This window comes from Neovison vison, chromosome 5 (genome assembly GCF_020171115.1).
Source record: "Neovison vison isolate M4711 chromosome 5, ASM_NN_V1, whole genome shotgun sequence".
In the NCBI taxonomy this organism is placed as follows: domain Eukaryota; kingdom Metazoa; phylum Chordata; class Mammalia; order Carnivora; family Mustelidae; genus Neogale; species Neogale vison.
In genome coordinates, this window is record NC_058095.1 from 26,110,873 (window position 1) to 26,126,442 (window position 15,570).

The 15,570-nt window shown below is 53.5% G+C and overlaps 1 protein-coding gene across 3 annotated transcripts in view; it reads right to left on the bottom strand.

The window, feature by feature from the left end:
- Nucleotides 1-1,297: 1,297 nt before the first annotated feature.
- RPH3AL (rabphilin 3A like (without C2 domains)) overlaps nucleotides 1,298-15,570 on the bottom strand; it is a 141,890-nt gene continuing 127,617 nt past the window's right edge. For all 3 annotated transcript variants that reach the window (XM_044248196.1, XM_044248197.1, XM_044248195.1), the window contains 3 exons: nucleotides 6,050-6,163; nucleotides 3,568-3,711; nucleotides 1,298-2,498 (listed from right to left, as the gene is read on the bottom strand). In XM_044248196.1, the coding sequence (XP_044104131.1) occupies nucleotides 2,464-2,498; nucleotides 3,568-3,711; nucleotides 6,050-6,163 (293 nt within the window). In that variant the 3' untranslated portion in view covers nucleotides 1,298-2,463. The remainder of the gene's footprint in view (nucleotides 2,499-3,567; nucleotides 3,712-6,049; nucleotides 6,164-15,570) is intronic.

Consider the following 15,570-nt stretch of genomic DNA (forward strand, 5'->3'; position numbering starts at 1 on the left):
GTATCCTCAGAGGATTGTTCCCTGACCCCTTTCTCCTGGGTACTGGAATCTCTATTTTTGGTTTGTTGGTTTTGGTCAACTGTTGGCACCTCTGCCTGTTCCAGCTGAGGGCCACACAGCCAAGCTACTAGAAACTGTACATGTGGGCAGGGCCTGCATACAAGGGGCCTCACGGGGGTGACTGGGCAGAGAAGGGAAATCGCCAACATTAGGATCTGTCAACTTTTTCAGTTCATTCCCCAGTGACAGGCTGAATAACATCTTGCCTTGGAGGCAGGTGGGTGGAGAATAAGCCAGCTGTTAGTGGGGAAGGGGCTGGAGAGTCTCTCCATTAACCACTGCCTCACTCCAGTCTTTGGCTGGGCTTGGGGTCCCCAGTCCCAAATCCTTCTAGTGCACTCTTGGCCAGCAGTAAACCTGGGTCTTCTAGGGTCTACCAGGGTCAGGAAAGGGCCATGTGGGCTATGAGAAGGGACTTGGGGATCTAACATCTTCCCAACAATACTATTTTCATACCCATCCTAACTTTCACCTTAGGGACACCTGGCCTCTCCGAGTTCTGAGAATTCGGCAGATTCTGCAAAGCAAATGGGCTTGTTCATGGCTGGCTTTCTCCCTTGGAGACATTTTGGGGAGCTGGGGAAGCTGACAGTGTATCTTCCAACTCCCAAAATTCCCAGACCTCTCCTCTCTGTTGCCATCCCTCTCCTCTCCTTTAGGGCTTTATAATTTATGCCACTTCACTCCTTTAGGTCGTCCTGGTGGAGCTTGGGGGTAAGAAGAAATAAAAATGTGTTCAGTCTTCTCTATTGAACCACAAGTCCCTGTCCATTTTACAAGCATTTTCACATCTGTGCACAGAAGTACTTATAACTCTGGGGCACCCGGGTGGCTCAGTTGTTCAGCATCTGCCTATGGCTCAGGTCATGATCTCAGGGTCCTGGGATCGAGTCCCGCATCGGGCTCCCTGCTCAGCGGGGAATCTCCTTCTCCCTCTCCCACTCCCTCTGCTTGTGTTCCCTCTCTTGCTGTGTGTGTCTCTGTCAAATAAATAAATAAAAGCTTTAAAAAAAGTTCATACAACTCATTTTGATTATTTGTATGTATATTGAAATTTTTTTTCTAAGCAGAAATGGCCTTGTTTTTCCATTCAACATGAGGGTTGTGAGTTCTACCACCCAGAGATTGAGCTCATTCTTTTCACTGCAGGCAACATGCTACATTCTTCTCCAACCATTTCTCTATTGATGCGTCTCAGAAACACAAGTGACTGTGGTCTTTGGGGCCACACACTGGCTCAATGCAAATTCTAATCTTTATTGTTACAAATTTTGAAGCATAACTTGTCACAGAGAAACAGTATGTCTTTTTACTATCTGCCAGCGGCAAGGGCAAAAAAGCTAATGGTGGGTGCTTGAGAGCCCGGAGAGAAGGCCCTTCAAGGAACAGAAGTACAGGGCAGTGGGAGAGTGGCCGGATGGAGAGATGAGGATACCACCACCACCACCACACACACACACACACACACACACACAGACACACACACACACACACATTCTCTCTCTCAAGCTCTGTCTTCAGGGAAGGGTTTTCCAGAAGCATTTGTTCACCGTCTAAATTATTTTTCATGCCCAACCGAAGCCACTGAAGAGGAGTGAATTTTAAAGGCTTAGGGGAGACTTGTCCCCCAGCTGGGGATGCAGCTGAAGACTGCTCTTCAATGAGGCAATTCACCATATCCCCCAGAGCCCTTCCAGGCTCCACGAGCTGGAGAGAGACTGAGCAGAACCTGGGGAGGCCATCAGAGGGCTCCCCAGAAACCCAAGCAAGGGCCAGCATTCGACAGCAGCACCTGAGCCAATCTTGAGCCAAGGGAGGGTGCTGCTCCTGCTTCCAGAGCCCTCGGGAGGCGGAAGGGTGGGCAAGCCTCTCACCCTGCACCCTCTAGGACCCACTGCTCATCTCTAGGGCCCAAGCTCAGCTTTGAAGGGCAATGTTCAGGGCTGGGTTCTTCTTCCATTAATAGGAGAAAGCCCAGCCCAGTGCCTGCTGCAGTGCATATGGGAGGGCCCCATAAGGCCGGTCTGCAGGCCCTTCCGGCCCACCCCAAGACAAGACCAAACTTAAAATGAATATGGAGGTAGACTGGGGGAGGGTGCAAGGGAAGGGCAATAAATAAAGGTCAGGGCTGAGTGGGATGGCTGTGGTGGGGGGAGGGAGGAGGGCTCCCAGGGAAGAAGGGGGCAGAAAGGCACTGAGTGGGGGGAAGGAGACTCAGCCCCCCAAACACTGGTTGGTTGAGTCGGAGGTCACGTCCGACAGGACTGGCCAGCTGAGGGCTCCAGACTGCTCACCAGACCCTCCCAGCTCGCTTTCTCTCTCGAACTCCTCCACTGCAAAATCTGCTCCGTGCACCAAACATGTCTCTGCTGGGGCAGGCAGGCGGGCCCTTCGGAGGTCGTGTCAGCAACGGGGAATTGCCCAGGCAGGCCTTTTGCCTTTAGGGGAGAGGAAAAAAAAGGCCACTATAGGGTGAGCAGAGGTTGGATCCCTCCCCGGCGACAGCCTGAACTTTGGGAATGGTGTGGTAATGCAAAACTTCCCCCAGCTTGTTCCGCAAGCCCTGGGGCCCCTTCTATGCCCTGGGACACACAGATAGCCTTACTGGCTATCTGCTGAAGACCTACTTAGGGGACGCACTGCACAAGAATGTTGCATTTCTCCCACCCACCCCCAGCCCCACGAGGAACACAGCATGGTCCCCACATTAGCAATCATGGAACTGGGTGCAGAGAGATCAAATATTAGATTGAGTCATATCGATGCCAACATCTGACTATTTTTGATCTATAAAGAGGCAATTTCATATGGCTGAATCTGATGGTTTGCCCAGGTTCACGTGTCTGTGGGTGGCACGGCTGGGACTAAAACGTGGCTGATTCCAGACTGTCCTCTGCGGGGGATTTCAGGAGGAGGGGAGAGGGTACACTCCACATACACAGCCACGGGGCCTCCCTCTCCAGAGATCTGCTCACCTGGGCCCTCTCTTAAATACCCTTTCCTGTAGCTTCTTGGCACCATCAAGGCAGGAGAAAGGGTAGGAGGGAAGACAGGGAAAGGATGAGAGCTCCCACAAGGCTTCCCAGTGTGGCGGGGGCAGCTGCCAGTACACACAGCCTGTGGGAGAGTCCCTACTGGGCAGGGCGGCGGGGGGGGGGTCAGCTACCAGCTGATGAATGCATGGGCCACGTGCCCACGGCTCCTGGCCCAGAGGTGCCAAGTCCAGCTGGGGCTTCTTTCTTGAAGGAGACTGGGGGCAGAACCAAGGTCCCTCACACTGCCTGAACCCACTGCATGAGGCTCCCAAGTTGCCCGGGTTGGTTCACTGCAGGCAGGAGAGGGGTCTGGCTCACCTTGGATCCCCCGTGCCCGGCACACGCTCAATAAACAGAGAATTGCGAACGTCACCTAGCACTGTGGTTTGGGTGGACTGAGTGAGGAAGGAGGACCATGGGGAAGCAGAAAAGGGAGAGATGGGTGTGTTAGAAGGAGCAGCCTGGTACTCACCGGGGCTCTTCGGGTCTGGCCAGGGTGAGGTGCCCTGCGGGTCTGCAGAGCTGGTCCCAGTCTCACTGGCCAGGCTGCTCTGGCTCCCGGAGAGGGGGCTGGGCCGGTGGGGGGGCCCCATCTTGGGGGACTCCATGCTGCCACCTGCAAGGGACCATGAACTGAGATGGGGATAATCTCAGCCTGATAAGGAGTTGATCTAAAATTTCAGTTTGGGGGCGTCTGGGTGGCTCAGTTGGTTGAGCGTCTGACTCTTGATCTCAGCTCAGGTCTCAATCTCACAGTCATGAGTTCAAGCCCCATGTTGGGCTCCACGCTGAGCACGGTCTACTTAAAAATAGGTAAAAAAATAAAATCTTCTTGGGGTGCCTGGGTGGCTCAATGGGATAAAGCCTTTGCCTTTGGCTTGGGTCATGATCCCAGGGTCCTGGGATCGAATCCCCACATCGGGCTCTCTGCTCGGCAGGGAGCCTGCTTCCCCCTCTCTCTGCCTGCCTCTCTGCCTAGTTGTGATTTCTTTCTGTCAAATAAATAAAAAATAAAAATAAAAATAACCTTTAAAAAAATAAAATAAAATCCTCTCATTTGGAACTGTGCTAGGTGTCTGTGGGATTGTCTGCTCATAGTCCCTTACCTGCTGCCCCACATAGCTGCCATGTTCTCAGGAGACCCTGCCCTCTGACCAGTACTGGCTGGTCCAGGATATACAAAGGTCACTGCCTAGGCCTTCAGGTGGGTTCAGCAAGGAACAAGTCACCAGCATGAAAACTAGCAATGATGAGTTTTTCCTGCCTTCACCGATTGAGGGGGAAGGGTGTACATATTCATTAACTCAATGGGATTTTTTTAAAAGTTTGTTTGTTTATTTAAGTAGTCTCTACACCAACATGGGGCTTGAACTTGACCCTGAGATCAGGAGTCACATGTTCTATGGCCTGACCCAGCCGGGTGCTCCCCAGTGTTTGTTTTCGGTTTTTTTTTAGACTCTATTTATTTATTTGAGAGAGAGAGAGAGAGCATGAGCAAGAGAGAGCAAGCACACATGTTGGGGGAGGGGCAGTGGGAGAGGGAGAAGCGGGCTCCCTGCTGAGCAGAGAGCCTGATGCGGGACTCAATCCCCAGACTCTGGGATCATGACCTGAGTGGAAGGAAGGCAGACGCCCAACTGAAGAACCCCCCGGGGCCCCCCAGTGGTGTTATTAATTGCTGCCTTTATTAACTAAGTACTCTTCCCTTACGTATAGCTGTTACCTCATGGCCAAGCAGAGAGCACAGAGGTGAGGCCTGTACTACTCTGTGCTCCATTTCTTCCTACCTACCACACTCCCTTGGTCATGGCTGAGAGCTGGTATGAGGCAGGGTTCAGTGCTCTGTGGGGGGTGGGGGGTGCGGGGGCGTATAAAATCTTCCCCAGAAACCAAGGCCGGCAGGTGAGTGTTCTTCACACTCTTCTAAGTTAGACTCTTTAGACTGAGAGGGCTCAGAGATTGTCTAGTCCAGAAACCAGTGTCGTCTCCTGTGTGGTCTCCACCTACTGGTAATAGACCACTTGGAACAGTGTGCTGAGGAGGCTTCTGAGGCCATATCAGGCTCTGTGGGAGAGTCCTGAGATCGACTAGTAATGTCTGTTAGGGGCACTGGAGCAGAAGTGGAAATGTGCATGCCAGGCATCTGCCGGCTCTGATCCAGCCTGAACTGCCATCCCCATCGGGAATTTCCTCCATATTGGCACTGGCAGATCACCCCACCTTGGTCCCAGGACAACACCCTGAGGCATGTCCTTTCAGTTTGGGACAGTTATTATAAAGCTCAGCCTTAAAATCAGCCTCCCTGAAATGTTTTTCAAATACCCCAGTTTTCTACCCTCTGGAGTAATTCTAACTGACCTGGTCCTTTTCCCAGGAAGGCCCTCTGTGGGTTTAAAGGAAAGAAAAGTGTGCCCCCAGGTCTTCTCTGCAGTAGCCTCCAGGCTCCATTAACTCTCTTTCATATGACAAGGTCATAGAGGCCAGCTCAGAGAGGTCAAACTCAGAAAACACTTTGGGGACCACAAGCTCTGGGAGACAGAGGCCCAAGAGGTAAAGATATGTATTAATCAGGGCCCCACCGTGATTTCACGGCAGAGCCGAGCTAGACCAAGGCACTTTCTACCTGATGTTCACAGATCTTATCACTCATGAGACAACAAAAATCTCACCCTGGGAATGCTCGCTGGGAGCCTAGGGGGGAATCCAGGTATGCAGGCAGGTGTGCTAGATCCGCCATCCTCCCTTCACCCCTGCCAATCCATCTGGGTCTCCTCTATGTCCCGCTCTACAGAGAAGCTAATGCTTAGCTTCTGGTCATCCCAGCCCCACGCCCCCCCTCCTCCCCTGCCAAGAGCAGTTCCACAGACACCAGCTGGGTGGCCACGAGCTGAGGAAGCAGCCATGCCATCGGCACCAGGGGCTTCAGGAACAAGCAGTGTCCTTGTTCTGCTTACCTGCTTCCCCGAAGGGCTTGGCACCTGTGGGCTCCCTGACCCCTGTCAGAAGAAGTCTGTCCTCCAGGCTAGAGGCACTGAGATCTGAGTCACTGTCACTGTCACTGGAAACCACTGGAAAGAACAGACACCAGCATGAGAGGTTACCCTTCCTGGTCACTACCAGTAGGCACATCAGACAGAGGGCCTGGGGCAGGCCTCCCTTCTGTCGGGACAAACTGGCATGGAACCTTGGCTGGTCCTTGTGTTTGGGATACAGAAACAGTGGCCTGAGGAGCGGAATGGCAGGGTACTCCGTTCTGTCAGCCAAAGAGGTGAGTGCTGGCGTGAAGAGGCTGGGCCTCAGGCTTACCTCCCTATAGCTGGCTGTCTCCATAGGTGACCCTGTCCCACTGGCAGACTCGGGATCCTCTTGCTCTGGTAGAAGCCGATTATCCCCTTGGGTTGCAGGCACAACAGCTCTGAGACGTGCCCCCGGCTACACTCAGGGTGTAAGGCCACGCCCCTCTCCCTTGTGCTGAGGCTGTGTTACAGGTACAAAATATCCGGTCCTCGCCAACCCTTATAGAGCACTCCAGGCACTTGACAGCTGCTAGCTTGCTCAGGCTTCTGGACAACCCCGAACACGGGGCTTGCAGGTGAGGAAGCCAAGGCACTTGCCCAAGGTGCTAAGTGGGAGGGCTGGGGTCACTCCCTGGCAGGATGGCTCTACCCCTCTGTGTCTGCAACCACTCTGATTTTACTGGGAGAAATGAAATGGGAGCCGGCAGGCCTGGGCACTCGTCCCAGTTCATCCAGGAATGTACAGTGGGGTCTTGTGAACACAGACGGGAGCTGGGCTGGTGGGGCTGGAGTCCCAGGAGAGGGGAGGAGATGGAGTGCTCCCGGCAAACACCTGCTGTGGTAGAAACCTTCTTTTCTGGACTACATGGCACCACATTTGGCCAGTGGATCAACAGTGGGAGTCATAATACCGGATATATTCATAGATTAAACATTCTATTTTAATTTTAAGCATAGAAATGTATACCCATTCACCCATCTTTTGATGGAGGGACTGGGGGACTCCTTTGAGATCGGGCCCACAGGGTCTTTTGTGTCTAAGCTGTGTCTGTATGGCAGTGTCTGTTCTCCCCAGGCACGGGGTCTCTACACTGGAGCATAGCTTAAAGACATTAGCAAAGCGGGATGAGTGCATGATCCTTCTCTGCTTTTCCATTTCTTTCTCTTGCTTTTTACAGTTGTCCTGCCCACACCTGATTCAATAGCTTTTTTAAGCAACGTCGCTTCTCTCAAGACTTTCGGAAGTCCTGGTTTTAATGAAACAACTCTGTCTTTTCCTGGCTCTTTCCAGCAGTTTACGTAACATTTAATTAGGTGATGTCATCCTCATACCAAGTACCACACAGCACAGAAGGTCTGGGGTCATGGGTACACCACTCTCACGGGGCACTGACTCGGTGGATGGGGTGTGAGTCCATGTGCCTTGCCAGGGAGGGCAACGTGCTGGGTCCGGAAGAACGGGAGGAGAGGCTGGGCACTCGGCCCGGCACAGTGTCAGCTGCCCAGAGAGCACGACTGCCCAAAAGCTCCGAGTCCCAGAGACCCATGGGGTGGGGTGGGTGACAAGATTGGAAATCAAGTCAGTCCATGCCCAGGGTGGCTGAGAGGCTTCATGTGATGGGTCAGGCTCCCTGTGGAGCTGTGTGCAGGGGAAAGCACTGAGCCAGCGTCAGCATCCTGCAGGAAGGACAGTGGTCAGGCAGTGAAATCCCCTGGGGTACAGAGCAGCCGCAGGAGGACCCAGGCCATGGAGCTTCTAGGGCCTTCTGGAAAGCCTTTGTGCCTTTAGCAAAAGGAGTCACAGGTCACTGAATCTGGCAACCGGAGGGATGGAGCTGGCCAACCATTCCAGCTCTAGGAGATTCTCTACCCCGTGCGGCCTTGGCAGAGCGTCTGGCACACAGGTGCTTCGGGAAGAAGTCCTGATGACTGCTTGACTCTTCCCTCTCCCCATCCCCACATTCTGCCCGCTTTGCCTACTGAGCGGTTCTCCAACCAGTGGCCTCCTCACCATGGTCGCCTGCTTAGCTCCAAACCTCCGTGTCTCCAGTCCGGACTCCTACACTCGCTTCCCACCAGGGCCCCACCTGTGGGCACCTCTCTTGGCACGGAGGGGAATGCTCCAGCTAACATGAACATCCTAGCCTACCCTTTCATTCTTTAAGATCGTATTTATTTATTAGAAAGAAAGAGACAGAGCATGAGCTGGGCAGCAGCAGAGAGAGAGAAAGACTCCCTGCTGAACAGGGAGCCCAATGCAGGGCTCGATCCCAGGCCCCCGGATCATGACCTAAGCCAAAGGCAGACGCTTAATGACTGAGCCACCCAGGCGCCCCCATCCTGCCCAATCTTACTCAGGCTTCTCCACACGACTGGGTTCTTACCAAACTGCCGGTTAGTACCTCCTCCAGCAACTCACTTCCTACTGCTCAGAATTCCCTGCCCGCGCCTCTTCTCCTGGGTACTTTTTGTTTACTGATTTGTTCTTTTAGTAATCTCCACACCCAACGTTGGGCTCTAACGTACAAGGTCAAGAGTCCCACGCTGTACCGACTGAGCCAGCCAGGCGCCTGTCTCCTCCAGGGAGACTTCCCTCTCACCTGAGACCGGCTGGCTGAATGCTCTAGGTATTCTGCTATAGCCACTGTCTGCTTTCAGTGTGCATGTGTGTGCATACGTGTGTGTGTGTGTGTGTGTGTGTGTGCATGTGCTTCCCCAGCAGACTGCTGGGATCCTGGGGGGCAGGGCCAAAGTGCACTGGTGAATGAGGCTGGAGCACTTCTTGCGCACAGCCTGACCCAGTGGGTGGGACAACAGTGATGCTAATGTGACTGTTCCCAGCTTTTCCTTCCTCTAGCTGCTCAAGGATTTTTTGCCTTTTCTGCTCTCTTTCCCTCCTGGCCTTCCCCAGAAAAAGAGTTCTGGTTTGGCTTTGCAGGCTTTTGTGATGTAGCCTGGGTTTCGGAGGGGCTGGGGGTCTATATGCCCCTTTATAGTATTTGAGAAGTGCAAAGGCCTGATTTATTCTGCAGCTGCTTTGCAGGTCCCAGATGGGGTGTCTTTGATCATGACTCCATCTACAGGACCTCACGGGTGTTGGTTTTGTAAGCATTGACATATTTTTGACTCACTTGGTGACAGATGAGGCATCTGCCCTGGGGGTCCCTGGACAAAGGGAGTGGGGGGTGGGCAGGAGGCTGAGAGCAGCTCCCCAGGTCTCCCTTGGGGCAGCTGCAAAGAAATCAGGGAGGGTGGTGTCCTCCCAATAGAAGAGGGACTGGCAGCCTATTAAGCAGAGGGGAGTCCCTGAGGAGAGCTGGGGTTGATTTCCAAATGGCTTCCCTGAGTCTCTGCTTATGCATAATGTAGTCATTCTTCTTGACTTGGAATGCTCTGTCTCCCCTATGGTCAATCTTCATAATTCTGGGGCCAGAGGGGAGTGAGCCTGGGGCTGGGGCAGGGGGGAACAGGCAGCTCTCCAGTGTTGAAACAATACCGGGGTCCTTTTGCGCTACTGTGTAGGTGACCAAGGGAGCAAAATACCAACAGCTGGATGCTTAACGACTGAGCCACCCAGGTGTCCCCATCCTGCCCAATCTTACTTAGGCTTCTGGAGAAGGAAACGATGGGAGAAGGTGTCTCAGACTCAGGTTTTGGTGGCAAGCTCATTTATCCTGCTCCTTCACCCTCCTCCCTGGCCTGTCATCTGCACATGCAGTGTTGGGTCAAGCAGGTCCCAGAGTGAGCTTAAATTGCAAGAAGACAGTCTCGTGTTACACCAGGGGAGCAGATTTTGTTGTGAGGGGTGGGTCTTGTCCCAAGCATCCCAAACTTAGAGGCCAGGTCTGGGCACCATGTTGCCTAGTCCCACGTGCCCAGGTTGTTCAAGTTCTACAAAAAAATAAGTCCTCCTCAAGCTAGGCAAGTTAGGCGGTTGACTTGTTCTTTGTCTCCTTTTACAGACCTCAAATCGCCATAGCCATGGAAAGGGGAAACAGTTCCAGATGACAACTGAGCTCACAAAGGTGTCACAGGGCAGGGAACCAGCCAGTCGACAAGACTCATCCCCCTAGGCCATGCCTCCCTGGCTCATTGTGTCTGGAACTCTGAACTGGGGCCAGACCTCAGCTTAGAGGTCTTGGTAGTGCAAACCCAATCCCATTCTAATCCACTGTAATAAACTCTACTTGAAACAAAGAAACCGAAGGAAGCTAGTAGTGTCCACATCTGGCCTTGGGATTTACTGTCGGTGGGAAAGAAACACACCAAGAAGACACTGCTGAGAATGTACCTGGACAGGACCCAGGGCAAACACTATGTACCCCAACATTCTTCCTGCAGCAGGGGAGGAAGTTTTTCTTTCTCCTCCCCCTCTGACTGTCGCCATAAAACCTAAATCTTGGCTAATCTGCCATTCGACTGCCGATTGCCACCTTTCTCTCCGCATAGCAGCTGTGATCGTAAATCTTCCAGGTCTATTAAAGAAGCTTTTAGGCTCATAAATCTTTTGGCCCTTGCTTTTCCATCCTCAACAAAACACTCTGTGTGTCTGAAGGCTGATTTTTCCCTTCTAATTCCCCCAAGACAGTCTAAGATGGCTTGTTGATGAGTGCTTGTGTTCAGCCCACGCCTGATTTTTCAGATCGAAGATGGGAAAGCACTAGGGACAAGACGGTCCCACTCATCTGCCCAAGGAGAAGGAGGAGTCACCAAATGGACTCACCTGGGCTCTGCCAGAAGGCAGGGAGGAAGGAGGGCCTCCCCCACCCCAGCGGCCCTAGACCCAGGACCCTCTGCTGGGGGAGCTGGCATCCCTGAGATTTTCCCATCATGCCCCAGAAGGGCTGCCCCACTCTGCTCAGCTCTCATCCTTAGCAGTGGCTAGCTTCTCTGGGGACAGGCCAGCTTTTTCTTTTTCCCCGGCTCACTCTTGGATGGATTTGCAATTTGACTGTCACCATGGAAACTCAGAGTTTTGGTACATGAAGGTGGGGGGAAGTTTTCCCTTTTGGAAAGTCTTTCCTGACTGCCTCAAAGGACACGTGGAGCAGCTGCTGTCCTGTGAAGACACCTTGCCTGGCATGGTCCAGGCGACAGGCAGGATGCTGGCCACTTGACCTCCAAGTACTGCACTGGGATTCGGCGGGGACATAGTTCCTGGCTCTTCTCGGCTACCCCCTCTCTTTGTGGCCCTGGGCATTTCTCAGGGCTTTATCACACAAAGAGACCAACCTGGACAGCTCTTCAGTCTGAACCCTAGGATTCAACCTCAGGTCGGCTGTGTTTCTTTGGTGGAGGGCCCCCAGGGTCCTTCTCTGGCTGAGAGGTGGGGAGATGGGACTTCTGGGCCACAACATCCGCCTGCTGGCACAAGAACAGCCCGTGAGCCTGGGAGGCACTAGCGAGCTGCTGCTGTTCCACTTGGAGGCTTCCAAAGCCCCCAGAAATGATGGGAATTAGAGAGGAAGAGAGATATTTTCAGCAAACATTCTGCCAAGGCAAAGCAGATGGTGGAAAATTTTGCATACTAAAACCAAAATAATTTTTTTTAATGTAAAGGGAAGATGAGAAGGCCCCGGGGAATGCATAGACGTCCCCAATTAGCCTTACCCTGCCTACCAGGCTGCAGAGGGCAGCAGCGGAATTATCCCCACTGGGACAGGAGAGAAGCTGTATCTCCCACAAAGAGGGCGGGGCCTGCAGCCTGAAATCCCACTGAGGGGCCTCCCAAGTCTGGGGCTCTGTCTGGTGGTCGCAGGGGGGAGGTATGGGGTGGTGAAGGGGCACTGGTTCTGCTGGGTCCTTTTCTGGCTTTCTTGTGAGCATTCACATGGTAACACAGGCAGAATCTGGCACATGGGAGGGGCCTTTTGCTTGAGGGACTCTTCCGGAACTCAACTTCCACACCACCCGCTGCAGGACTGGCCTTACTGTGTTTGGTGCCAGGACCAACCTCACAGGGGTGGACTCACCTTCTCTGGGGGAGGGGGACGTGGATTCCTAGGTTGTGCCAGAGGGACGAGATGTTTCAGAGGCCATTTGCAGGCTGGGCTAGGATTTGAGCCGAGGCCTAGTTCCTTCTGAGACCTCTGCTCTTTCCTCCCCTCCCAGCAGGCAGGGCACCCACCAGTCTGCCCTTGCCCTCCGTGCTCTGCTCCCTCAGGAGTCCTCCCCTCAAGGCCAGCCAGCTCCTCCGCTGTCTTCCCAACGCACGCTTTCTGGGTTTCTCTCCAGAGAAACTGTCAGAGGCAGGCACTGTGATGTGAGTGACAGACTTCTAGCTCCCTCCCCACATCCAGGCTTGAGTCCTGGCCCTGCCTTGGACACTCCTGGGCAAAGACCTTCATCTCCCTGAGCCTCAATCTTCTCCTCTGTGAAACAGAGACAAGAGCAACCCCGAGGAAATAAGATCGAGTAGGACAAAAGGCACTGCAAGTTCAACAAGCTATGCAGGCCTGTAAATATTTTTTAAAAATTCAATTCCAGTTCATCCCCCCAGAAGCCCAGCTAAATTGTGCCTCTGCTGAAAAGTGTCTTCGGCCCTGCGGGGAGGGGAAATGGGAGACAGGCCCTTCCTCACTCTCCCTATGACTGCTGGGGCAGCTCTCCAGGCCCCTCAGACACTGCCCGGCATTGCATTTCTTTTCCTATGAATGACTGTCTTGATTCCCCCAACTGTACCAGGAACCGCTTGAGGTCAGGGCCCCGTCTCAAAATCCGCATCTGCCTCCTTTCCTCGGCCTCCAGCACTGAGATTTGGGTCAAGCAGACACGCAGGAAATACCGGCCCGCTTCCTGGAAAATCCTCCCCAGGAGAGGATGCAGCAGTGAATAGAGACAGTAGGACTGGATGGTGGTCAGCAAGGTGTGACGAGCCAGCTCCAGTTCCAGAAGGGGTGGACCCAGCAGGCGCCTCCTCACAGCCTCCTCCCTTCTTGAAGGACACTCAGGTGGGCCAAGCCAGGCTGCTGGTGGCCTCAGCCTGAGCCAGGGACAGACAGATGGGGTGGGGGGCGGTCAGAGGCTGATTGTCGCAAACATGGGGTGGGTAGGCCCTGGGCAGGAGATGATGGGTGGCGGGCCTGAGGCACTGTTCACACACAGTCTGCTCTTCTTTCAAATCCAAGTCCAGGAGCACCTGGGTGGCTCAGTGGGTTAAAGCCTCTGCCTTCGGCTCAGGTCATGATCCCAGGGTCCTGGGATCGAGCCCCGCATCAGGCTCTCTGCTCAGCAGGGAGCCTGCTTCCTCCTCTCTCACTGCCTGCCTCTCCGCCTACTTGTGATCTCTGCCTGTCAAATAAATAAATAAAATATTTAAAACAACAACAACAAAAAAATCCAAGTCCAGGGGAACCTGTCCTCATAGGGATAGATCCTGGGAAGCCAGAAAGGGACAGAGCCCACCTCTCTCTCTCCCAGACCTCAGAGTCAGGAGATCTGTGACCTTTGCTTGCCAGGTCCCTGACTGCCCTGAGCTTCGTTTCCTCATCTGTGAGGTGGAAATATCACAGGATAACCTCAGAGAGCGGGGTGAGCATATGGTACTCAGGGAGGCCTTCTTCCTTGGTCTCCCGTCTGGGGTGCCACCAGGGACATCAGTAGGGACAGCACAGACGAAGCTGGGAACTGAGAGTTGGGGAGTGGAGAGTTTCCTGTGCTTGCTTGTTCCTTCATCATTGATTTTAATTAACTCCTTTCTTTGGGCTCACAGACAGGAGGCGCTGGATAATGAAGACAAATCCTCAAATCAATAGTGATGTGGTCGCCAGCATTGAAATCCTGTGGTCCTGCCCTTGGTGGAGGAGCTCCAGATAGAATGGGAGGCGGAGGATGGAAGATAAGAACAGCGCTCTCCAGAGTAAACGTGATACTCTCTGCAGAGGCAGAGTGTTCAAGAAGAAGGGAAGTCAGGGAAGGCTTCTTGGAAGAGGTGGAATTTAAAACCAGGCAGAGTTTAGACACAAACGCTGGGACAGAAATGCTGGGGCTAGGGTGTGTCTTGTATCCCTGACAGAGAACAGGAAAGGCAAAGCCCAGGCAGTGGACTTCTTTGGGCCTGGACAGCCCCGCTGGCTCAACAGAAAGGTTTCAGGCTCAGGCACTTAGGGGTGAGGTCTGGCTTTGGGTGTGCTCTGCACTATTTCTCTCTGGCGGGTATTGCTGCTGATTTATAGCACAGATGAAACAAAGCGAATGAATATCTCCTGCCTTTGCTGGGATCCAACATGTGCCTTGCTTCTGTCCTTACCACAGCTCTCTCTCCTTCTGTCTCTATGGGTCTCTGGGCTTTTGTCTTTTGTCTCTTTGGACCTCCTTTTTTGCTGATGTTTTAAAAAAAATCTCTCTCTGCCTTTGCTTCTCTTATCTTTCTTTCCTGTCTTATATGTCTTGTGTGTCTTTGTGTTCTGGGTCTTCCTGGGTTTTTTTCCCTTGGTTCCTCTGTTTTTGGTCAGGTTCTCACTCTTCAGTCTCATCTCTCAGCATCTCTGCCCATCTGTCATTGGGTCTGTGTCTCTTTCTTTCCCCAGGCCTCTCTCTCCCATTCCCTCAGGGTCCAGCCTTCTTGGCTTTTGGGTTCATCCCTCCAGTTCCCCTACCTGAGCAGAGACTCAGGGCCATGGGGTCTGTGCTCAGAGCCTGAGTGTGGGGGATGGGCTGCCAGGACTACCTGAACCCCAGGTGGACCCAGAAGCAAGTGAGGCAGGAGAGGCCTGGCCCCCGATCCTGTATGGAAATCTGGGTAGATGGATTCTCCTATCCTTGCCGCGGCTCCTGGGCCAGCAGTGGGGAATCAGCTCAGCCTATGTGCCAGGCCAGCCTTCACCTATGATGGCACAGCTATCTCCTTGGGCTTTACTGGTGTCGGACAGGGCAGGCGGGCCTGGGTTTATTCACGTCATCCAGGTTCCTAGAGGCTGAGAAATCTAGAGTGGGCAGAGTTGAATTGTAGGTTTCTGCAGTGACACAGGTGAGTGGCTGGAGAGGGTGTGCTTCATGGTACACGGTGGAGCCCCACCCAGGCCCCCCAAGTGGAAGTTCAGCACACCTCCATTAACAGAAGCCAGAGGCTGACTGCTTCCCCGGGGTTGGCTCAGATGGGGTGGGAGTGGGGACAAGGAGGCCCAAGACCTTGCCTTGGAGTTGGAATCATCCAATCAGCTGAGGCTGACACTGGGCTTGGACAAATGAGAATGGACAGCCATGCCCCTGACCTCTGTGGTGTGGCTAATGAGGACCTTCTGCTCTTGGGAAGTCAATCCCCAAGCCAAGGAGGATGCCCAGGACGGGCAGGGGGTGCTGCTGGGGCAGGGGTGGGGCACAGCAGCGGGAACCCATAGTTCACTGAAGTTTTGGGCTTCTGTTCTGGGGAAGCCCCCCCCCCATTCACACCCACTGGCATCAGGCTAGCGTTTGGCTTCACCAAGGGCTCTGAAGGTCAGGACAAATTAGTATGCATG